Genomic DNA, 11,282 nt, shown 5'->3' on the forward strand with positions numbered 1-11,282 from the left:
TAAAGGCTACATTGGTATTAATTTTTGTTGAAAAGTAATAAGGTTTCTTCATAAACACAAGGCGATCAACCTGGAGATAGAACTGGGTAATTTACTGTAGCTGATTTATATCAACTAATAAAACTATAGTGAACTGTTTAGTGAAACAGCAGAGACTTTGTGGTGTTACAGCTCAGTAAAAACTCCAATTTCATCCTATTGGTTTTCTGTTACAGACACTTTCCAAAATAATTATTTTTACTTTACCAAATACATCTCTATTTATTAAATGCTATTAAAGATATCAAGTTCTTCATTTTGTTATCGTGGCGGATGATCAACTGAAGCCTGCGCACAGGCTGAATGCCCATGCAGGCTTTATTCCTTATTAATTATTTATGTAATATCTTAGCTAGATAACTAGTAAACTATTGTTTTCAAAACAATTCTGTTTAGTGCTTTACTATTGATGGAAAACATTCATTCATTCATCTTCCTTGTAAGTTTTCCAATTATTCATGCATTCCCTTCAGACTTGATAATTTTATTTTTAATACTAATGTTATTTCTAGTCTTCAATAATTCATTTTCCTTCAGAAATGGTGTTCCTATGTTGGCACCCATTGCTAGCTAATCTGCTTGTATCCGATCTTTCCGATCCAATGCTAAAGCCAATTTCAACTACGCTAACTTAATGTTCAAGACTAATATATTATATTAGAGATGGCTCATAAGTTGTAATAAGTTGTTCACTCAAATTTGTTTTTTTAATTGATAATTATTTTAATATAATTTGTGTGTAATTTTAATACCAGTTTTTATTTGTTTTGCATTTAAGAAGACTTTGATTTTGATTTTCCTTTTATTTTGACCAGTACTTTGCACAAAAAAAGTCTTTTTAATATTTTGATTTTGTCATTTCAAATTTAAAGGGAACTTAAATAAGTTAATAGTTTGAATTACAACAATATAGGTAAACAACACAGTCAGTATATAAAGAGAAAAAGTAATTGTTAGGTAGTTTAATAGCACAGACAATTAATAGAGAGTTGAGCATTTACTAAATGTCTAATGCAATTTGACTTTTGATCATTGTTGCAAGTATCACAGGTTATTGCCACCCCTCCCCCCTGCTGATATAAGAGTTGAAGAAGCTCGTATTTACATAATGGTTTGGCAGAACAACAATTCTAAACCATTTGGATACAACAATAATTTTTATCTAATATATGCTTCAAAAGCTATGAGCATATTGTTGGTTTTAATAATAAGAAAAATGATCAAAAGAAATTTTTGTTGGACGGAAGTTTGACAGGGCTTTGTTTTTTAAACACAAAATTGTCTACAGACATAACTCTAAAGAAAAAACAAAAACTGCCACTGTGTGATGTACGATAATGTAAAAGTTCTGTATACAAAACAGTTCACATCCCTTTACACAACTTGGGATTTACTTCATTAGCATTTCTAGTGTTTTCTGCACTGGAATTAGTTAGCTTGATATGGTTAAAAGTTTAAAGTTGCTTTAGTCTGAGCCATTTACTAAAAAAACATCACACTTTTAACTATTCACTCGTCGTCCTAACATGTTTAATCAGAACAGACAAAGAGATTTGGCAAAAACTCTCTAATACATATAAAAAGGTTTGAAACTGTCATTTAAATATTTCTGTATTTTAAGTTATATAAAATTCACAAATTTACATGAGGATTGCACACATCATGCACATCACCTAAATCATAAAACATAAACTTAATAATCATAGATTGGTAAGAATATAAAGATGCACAAAATACTAAATACGTTTGCATGCAAATCCTCGCCAAAGTGGAGACTACTGCATTACGTTACAAACCGATGAGCCTGAGATAAAAGCCACAAAAATATTGATCTAGGCCAATTTACGAATTTAGCCTTGTCAATTTTGAAAGTTATTAACCTTTTCACAAGTAAATGTATTGTTAATAAATGGATTCATTTAGCATAACATTATTTTCTATTCGCTTAGTATAGACATAGTTCGGAAAATCATTTTCAATTAGCTTAGTACAAAAATGTTGGAATATCAGTTTCTATTCACTTAGTACAGACATTTTGGAATATCATTTTATATTCGCTTAGTACAGACATTTTAGAATATAATTTTTCTATTTACTTAGTACATACATTCCGGAATATTATTTTCTACTAGGTTAGTACAGATATTTTGGATTATAATGTTTAACTCTTTGATGCAGTACTTATATAGTAGATGATAACCATTACAGCAGTACTTTTTTTAACAAATCTGGTATGATAACTTTAGATGTTTAGTAAAAATACAATATCTTAATTTGGTGAAATACTCGTAATTTTTTCACAAAAAATATATATAACGAATTGCATAATGTATACATAGTAATTATTTTATTGTAAAACTATTTTTAATGGATGTTAACATATTTATTACCTGTTAAAAGTTGATTTTGGTGTCCCAACAAAGCCCTGCTTTGCAGTATGGGAACGAAAAATAGGAATCTTTTCTTATGCACTTCCATGTACAAACACAACACCTCTTCTGTGGTCTGTCATTTTTTTCTGTAGGGGGGATTCTCTCTAAAAATACCTTTCTCTTAGTCTTGTTGGCCAGGTTCAGGGTGACCAGACGTCCGGCTTTAGGAGGACATTTCCTCATTTCTAATGTTTGTCCTCCTAGCTTTTAAAAATTATCTAAACGTCTGGCTTTTTAGAAAACACTTAAATCTTCGAAAACAGTAGTATCACATTAAAATTCTTCTGATTTTTGAAGTGCGCACACGTAATGTGAACTGCTGTTAGATTGTTGTATGTTGAGTGTTGTCAGTGTCACAGACTCACTGTTGATTCTTTCCGCAAAGCTGCACTGGTGCTACTACCTCTTGGTTCTTTATTTATGTATTATGAATGATAGGTTAATTTTGTTATAATACGTTATACATTTTTATGTTATAGTGATAATTTCTGATGTATGTATGTTAGTAAAGGGCATCCTACAGTAAAGACATCATCCTTATCAGTATTCACAAGGAAAGACCATGTGAAACCTGTAGATGACTCACACAATCCAAAAGTTTTAATTCCAAATATTGAAGATTTCTGCGGTATGTATTGTTCTAAGGATAATCTCCCCCTCCAGAGTTAAGAAATTCATCAATAGTGACATTTTGGCCCAGTTTGTATGATTTAAATTTGTTATTTTAGATTATCAATAATAATTTGAATTTTTCACTCCATACTCATCCATACCTCTCCATAGAGTTCCTGTTTCTTTTTCTTTAGACCTATTTTGTCTCAGTTTTTTATATAGTTACTCATACCATTAAGCCTGTTATGGCCTAAATGATATGTCTGTCTCTCTTTCTATGGTATCCCCTTGCTTTAACTCTAAGCCAATGTTTCCATTATTAGGCTAGTAGGCCTACCTTGGTTAAACTCGTTTTGGGTAGGTCTAGGTAGTAAAAACTCATGTTCACTAACATTGCCATCGTCGACATCCATAACTGCAGGTACTTGATTACCTGTAGGCCTAGATGAAGAGCAGCTAAGAATGTCATCTTCATCAATTGCCTCACAATTTGGTGATCTTTGCAACTGAGTGTAGTAAATATCAACATTAACACTATCATCAGAATCATAGTCCACAGAGCGCTCAATTTCACTCTCCCGTGCTGTCATTTTTACATCTAATTACACCACTAATATTACATATTATTACGTATTATATAAACACTTTTCTAACGAACAATCAAATCCACCAATGTAAAACACAAGTAAATGTGGCCCGGTAAACAAGTCAAATTTCCTGTTGAATCTGCAGTCAGCTGTTGAATATCGTAAATGTTAAGACAAATGAAATAACGATAAAAAAAACAGCAAAACATGTTCCTTGTATCCGCAACGTTGTCGCATTATTACTTGGTCTAAATAGTTCGGGATTTTTCCGCAAGATGATAAGACTGATGGCTGGAGTTATATGAACGTCAAACCGCATAATGCGGTCATGAGGCGCCAATTCCATCACGTTTAACCACATCAAAGGGTTTTTTTTCCTTCCTGAGGGAAAAGAACAGTTTGTCCCTGCGCTTAATCCTAAAAGGATCTTTGCACCTCCCTTACTTTAATTTTGTGCCCTCAAAGTCCGAGGCTTTTGCAAAAACCAATCAGATTTATGGGCTCCTGTTCTCTAATGTCCTTGGGGCTGAGGAGATATGCTCCCAGGTATCTTTTCCGAGTTTCTACGATAGCAGGACAGTCTGGCCAAATTTTTGCAATGACATTTGTTTAATTTACTTGAAGCAATTTTTTGTATGGTTTCTACTTTCAAAGTTGTTTTTTATTGAATTAGAAGACAGATTATGATGATTAAATAATTTTCATGCAAGAATGAGACAAAACGTTTGTACCATTTTGGAAAAATGTTATAGATATTTACAAAAAACCCTTTATATGTTTTGCTGGTTTTAATTTGGATATTAAATAACAGCATAGTAACCCAAAATACTTGAATATTCTTACATATGATAAACAGGATCAAGAGTACAAGTCAGGGTGTACAGTTATTCCAAATACACACAAATCACATTACTAAGGCTGGCAATTTTTGCATATAGAAGAAAATAAATTTTGAAAGACACAAAATTTCACTCATAACACAGCTATGGTGGAAAGGATTAATTAAATGCGAATATTGAGATTAGCTCCATTTCACCTTCCTCTTAGTGCAGTGCCTGAAATCTGACACTGTCACAGAATTTACTCCTAGAATCTGGACTCTAGTATACGTCTGAAGACATTTTTTTGTAATTGGTGATGAAGAAGTTAAAAACTAAGCTTAAAAATGTAATCTATTTAAAGAGGTATTTTCATTGTCTCATCAGGTGCACAATTGAGTGCACTACGATGTTTTAGACACGATCCCAAATCATGGTGGAGCAACCAAGTTTTATACATGTAACGGTACTGCGGTGGAAAGGGTTGTCAAATTTCAGACACTGTACAAAATGGAAGATGCAATTGAGCTGAACTCAACATTCATATAAAATTTCACTTATTAAAATGACTGGTAATTATGAGGTTAAAGGCCAACCTGGCAAATCACGAATTTGTTGTTATCAACGTATTCTGCTCATCCTCCTGAACAAAAAACATATATGATTTTAGGTGGTGCAAATGACAAATAACATGGTTTTAGGGGGTATATTCAAAAGTAGTTAAGTTTTTAATGTTTCAATGTTCTGTTTGTGTGCTGTGTCTAGATATCTGTAAATATTATCTGCGGCTGGGACTGATAGCGTATCTGTTATCTGAGCGCTCCGGGGCAGATGTCAGTGCTTCACAAGATACTTGATGGGCCTGTCTAACAAGGTTTTAAAGTATATATTATTGAGGTAATAGTTAACCCCCTTATCTTTCCTGTTCAATAAAATGTTGGAACAAGGATATACCCGAGGGCACTCAAGGTAACCAAGGGTGATACCAGTTTACAAAAAAGGTGAAAGATTGACCCCCGTCAAGTTATCGACCCATTTCTCTTGTCCCCAATTATTAGTAAAATTTTTGAATCATGCATAAAGGGTCAGATTAATCTTTTTTTATTAGCAATAACTTGTTCTGTGAGGAACAGTTTGGTTTTTATGTCAGGTAAAAATACAATCAATGCAGTAGAAAATGTGGTCAGAAAAGTTCTGGCAAATTTTGAAAATAAACTGTTTGTCATCTGCGTTACTGATTGATCTGTCAAAAAGCTTTTGACTGCATTAATCCTGAGATTCTAAAACAAAAGCTTTTTTGCTATGGTATAAGGGACAAGGATCTCAGTCTATTGATATCATACTTAAGTGACAGGAAACAAATGGTTGTCCAGGGAGAGGATAAATCTGTTTTTTAGAAGATAGAGATGGGAGTTTCAACAGGGAACAGTCCTTGGGGCCTCTACTTTTTTATTATCTCTGTAAATGATTTTCCTTTCAATGTTCCTTGCCCTTCAATTCTATATGCGGATGATACAACGCTTGTTAATTGTAATAAAGATTTAGATAAGCTTATTATTCAAGAAAAAACATGCCTTAAGATATAGCAATAGAATGGTTCCACTCTAACTCTTTGATTGTAAATGACCAAAAAACTGAAACTATTTGTATTTTCACTGGACCATTCTATTTATAAAGAATACAAGCCTGTTAAGCCTGTTAGGTATCCATATAGATAGTAGGTTAAGCTGGGACTGTCATATGGAACAGTTATGTAAAAAACTATCTAGAGTTTATCTTTCTTCTTCGAAAACTAAGAACCTGTGTCACTCTTAATACGCTGATAACTGCATATTATGCTTTTTTTCCATTCCCATATGAGGTATGAGATAATTCTATGGGGCAACTCTTGTGGGGCACAAACTGTTTTAAATGGCAGAAAAAGGCACTGAGGGTAAATTAAAAATGTATCTGCTAGGGAATCCTGGTGTGCCATTGTTTAAAGAGTATCAAATAATGACTCTCCCTAATCTTTATATTTACTGTTGCGTGATGGATATCAAGCAATCTTTGAATAATCTTCCTACAAGACGAGAAACACATAATTATCCTACTAGGCAAAACTACCTTCTCGAAACAATACCAGTAAGGTTGGAAAAGACTAAATGTAGTCATGTGTGTATGAAAAATAAAATTATTTAATAAATTGCCAAAAGAATTATGGTGTCTGCCCTTGAAGCAGTTTGAAATAAAAACTAAAAAAGTTTCTAAAGGAAATTGTTTTTTATTCAATTGACGAATATTTTGGCCTATGATTTTGACATTAGTGTCTAGAGTAGTTTTTAGAGAATACGTAGGGTATCTGAATCTTGTTGTTTATTTATTTATTTATTGAGACCCTCGTTGTTAGTAAATAACTGTTGTTGAATAATTTGTTGATTATATTGTTACCATTTTAGCTCTACTGTAGTTAAATTTTCTTTTTAGAGCATTACTCATTTAAGTCGGATTTGTTAATATTATTATTATAAGGCTTGACTTTGTTAATCACACATTGTGTGTGTTAAAAACAATAAATGCTTCTGATTCTGAATTACCTATATTGCTTAGTTTTTAAACCTTTCATGTTATTTTGTCCTGCTATGTATCTTATTATTTATTTCAGTGTTATATTATGGTCATATTGTTATGCCATTTTAATGTTTATTATAAGTTGTTGCTTTTTTGTTGTTTACCTTTTTTTACCTGTTTGAGGCTTAAGTTGTTAAAATTGTTATTTTTTGGTAAAGGTATTGCATATGGTATGATTAAGTATGTTCTCTAATTTTATATTGTAAATAATTAAGACATAACACATACTTCAATGTATTATTAATATATTGTAAATTTTGACAACAATCTATTGCATGTATAATGAATGCTTAATGATGAATAAAGATTGATTGATTGATACTTCACATGTACTGTAGGTTGGATTAAGTGAGTGTGTGACAATCATGTATCAGCCATCCACTAGTTCGGACCAATCGTAGTGAATTGGTGTGTCGGAGTGTTTTGTCGGGCATGTTAAGAGTTTACGTTTCAACCAAAACGAGATTATTTCCTTATTAAAAGAGCATGGAATTTTTAATAATGAGTGTATTTGTTCGTCGTGTGGTCGCGTATTGTTTTTAAACCGGGAGACTCTGATGTTTCGTTGCGACAGAAAAAATTCGTAAAAAGTAGTAAAAAAAAGTTTTAAATGTTGTAATTTTTTAAAATCGGCCCAGGCAGGTTTCCTTTTTTGATAGAAAACATGTAAACACATAGAGACATATTTTGGCTTGGTGACCATGTTGCATTTGAAGCCACTGAGACAACGCTATATTTCTTTGGAGTTTTGCGTTTCTGCACATTCTATGGAACACACTAATGGTAAGTATTCTCTATTAATGTCCATTTATATAAGGGTTTTTCATGATTTATTAAGTTTTTTTATACTTTAAATAATTGCTTTTGCATTAAATTTCAATTTATATTTCTGATCAGCCCCTCTAGAATTTGATACTTTACTGATAGGTACTATCTCGAGGGATGTTTTTCTTTTGTTGACATCAGCGCGGGCTGCGGCCGAAGGCACTAGTATCAACCCGATAACAACTAATTAATTTGTAGCTCGAAATTAAAAACATTGTTCATTTGGGTCAAAATTTTGCTAATTTCAGTATTATTTTTCATTTACGTTTCCAAAGATGGCGCCGCATCCGACGACATCATCACGAGGTTGAATCATGGTCACAAAAGGTAACGTGACGCCCGACGCGGATGTACAACATGGAAATATTGCTCCATGCGTAAACAGTTGTTCCATTTTTTATGTTCTACAATTTCGTTATTTCTCATTTCCACCCGGTAAAACGTTATATTGTTTTGTTCTGTAGGACGATTACAATAAGTTAATAATGCTAAACTCGCATTTTGCCGCTCCGGCCGTTACTTTCACAATTACCAAATGACTTTATACTACTGGTAGGATAACAATTGGTACTAAATGTGCTGTACGAATTCTTCACTGGTAATGCTTACCCTAATAAATTAATGATATTACAGTAATCGATACTATGAGAACTCAGAAACGTTTAGTGCAAACATATACAACGCACATGCATAATTCACAAGCAAAAACAATCAGTAATCTACTTTCGTTAAAGAATTTTTGAAAGGAAATAATAAAATAGGGCTCTATGAATATAATATAATTTTATTACCAACTTATGGTACATCTTTACATGCAATTATGAATGTGTTGTTAGGCAAAGTTAGTTCCAAGATTAGTTTTAAGATATATTTATGAGAAGAATTTTGTAGTTTAATTTTAAAATATTTACACCCTGAGCACAACTGAATTAGTTTTACAAGGGAAAGAATGTTGCAGAACTTAAATTGGAAAAAAAAACACAAGGCGTTAATTTTTTTAATAAGGACTCAAAAACGGAAGGATTGTATGAGCAATGAGCATGCTACTGCGGTGTGCAGTAATCACCTGGTCGGGTACTGGAGTCTATCCGCTTGCCTTCGAGTGCTAGTGGCTCTCGCAGATTGATGCCTCTCGTCTCCGAGATGGCTGCCAGTCGCTCCAGCAGGTCTGACACCGTGAGTCTCTGGTCTGGGTTCACTTGCAAACATCCACCTGCAATCCATTTGTTTTTAAATATATTTTCCGAAGAACAAAAAATATAAAATAGTAAAAATGGCTATGAGAAATACATCTTCCACTTGTAGTACTTGTATTATTAAACAGTTTTACTGATTTACTTCTATCACTAAACAATGGAAAATGTCTGAAAAATTCCTGTTAGCATCAATTGAACTATATTGTAATCACAGTATATTTTACCAGTTCATTTCGTATTTTTCACAACACATTTTCTTTAGTCACAAATAAGATGAAAACATACAGAAAATAGGAAAAAAGGACTAGTAGAAAATTCTAAAATTGCTGGTCTGAAAATCATCAAGTGAAATGGGATGAAGCCAACATAATACATCACGAGAATTTTTTTAAATGAAAACTTATTGAGGCTTCGTACATAAAATTAGCCAGACCAACTGCTAAGTCAACCTTCGGTTGAGATTAGACCACTCTGGGTACCAGTATTAAAAAAATAACTAACTAGGAAACCTAAAAAGATTAAACCTCCACCAAGATAATTCGTACACACACCATTTGTACAAACATAGGACCGGAACTGGCTTGCCTTTACCCCTTCCTCCTCCTGACCATCACCTTCTTGTCCCATTGTTTCCACATTACACGACGCAGTGCCAAAGTAAGAGCGAACATCGATTTTCTTGTTTGTATCCCACTTTCATCCGTGCTGGTGTGTGATTGTGTTTCTCGTACTCGTGACTTGTGCTCGGGACTTGCATTCTCTGCAGTGACAATGTCTAGACTAGATTCCAAGCAAGCTTTTGGGTATATTTGAATCCTTTTCTTTCCCTTCTTTTCTCCTTTCCGTTCTTTATTTTTTTTATGTACTAATTCCTCCTCACCTGACAAAGAGGATAGATTCCAATCCTCGAAAACACCTTTTATAACACACTTTTTCATCATTTGAAAACAAATATTCGTCAGGATTTGATGAAATTTCAATTATTGTTCTAAAGCAGTCCTGTCCATTAATATTAAAACCCTTAATACATTTGGTTAATTCTTCTTTGATATCAGGAATTTTTCCAGATAAGCTAAAAATAGCTAAAGTAATTCCTATTTTTAAAAAGGGAGATCCAAATGATCCTGCTTGTTATAGGCCAGTGTCTCTCCTCCCAGTTTTATCAAAAATATATGAAAAAGTTGTTTATAACCAATTTTTAAATTATCTGGAATCTAACAATTTCTTAAACAGTCAACAACACGGTTTTCGATCTGGACGATCTACAATTACCGCCGGTATCGAGTTTTATTGATTCAATAATCAATTCAGTGGATAAGGGAGAACACGTGATTGGAGTAATTCTGGACTTGACCAGAGCATTTGACAGTGTGTCACATTGTAAATTAATAAGTACTCTTAAAATGTTGGGTGTTATGGGAAAGGAACTTGCATGGTTTAGTTCTTACCTTCAAAATAGGATGCAATACGTTGAAATAGAGCATGTTTCAAACAGTACTCGATATTGTTTTAAAAACAAATTCAATTCAAAACTAAGAACAGTAAAGCATGGAGTCCCACAAGGATCAATATTAGGTCCACTTCTTTTTCTTTGTTATATAAATCAGTTGCCTTTATTGGTTGGAGAAAGCTCTGCTGTCTGTTTATATGCTGACGACACAAATGTGGTTTATCTCAGGAAAAAGTGTTGAAAGTGTTATAGGTCTATCAATGATAAAAGACTTCTTGATAAGTAAAACCCTTTTATTAAACTCAAACAAATCAAATTTTATCTCTTTTTCCACAAAACAAGCTCTAAACAGGGTTCAACCCAACATTTTCATTGAGGAAGAACAATTGCTAAATGCCTACAGCACAAAATTTTTAGGATTGATTATAGATAAAAACTTAAGTTGGAATGAACATGTGGACTATGTTTTAAATAAAATTTCCAGTGGTCTATATGCACTGAGACGATTGGCTAAGGTTTGCAGTGTAGAATCTCTAAAATCAATTTATTATGCTCTCATTAATTCCCACATTGCTTACGGTATAGCTATCTATGGAGCTACCACATCACATAATTTATACAAAATTCTAGTTAAACAAAAGCACGCTATTAGAATTATAAAGAGATTAAAGAGGAGAGATTCAGTTAAGCATATTTTTAGGGAACTCCAAATA

The 11,282-nt window shown here is 32.9% G+C and overlaps 1 protein-coding gene across 2 annotated transcripts in view; it reads right to left on the minus strand.

Annotated features, from left to right (window-relative positions):
- The window catches only part of LOC124370833 (cyclin-G-associated kinase-like), a gene marked incomplete at its 5' end in the record, with an annotated part of 102,324 nt that extends 93,188 nt beyond the window's left edge, over nucleotides 1-9,136 (minus strand). For both annotated transcript variants that reach the window (XM_046829134.1, XM_046829133.1), the window contains 1 exon segment: nucleotides 8,990-9,136. In XM_046829134.1, coding sequence (XP_046685090.1) covers nucleotides 8,990-9,136 — 147 coding nt within the window.
- Between the last annotated feature and the right edge of the window lie 2,146 nt (nucleotides 9,137-11,282).

This window comes from Homalodisca vitripennis, unplaced genomic scaffold (assembly GCF_021130785.1).
Source record: "Homalodisca vitripennis isolate AUS2020 unplaced genomic scaffold, UT_GWSS_2.1 ScUCBcl_549;HRSCAF=2816, whole genome shotgun sequence".
In the NCBI taxonomy this organism is placed as follows: domain Eukaryota; kingdom Metazoa; phylum Arthropoda; class Insecta; order Hemiptera; family Cicadellidae; genus Homalodisca; species Homalodisca vitripennis.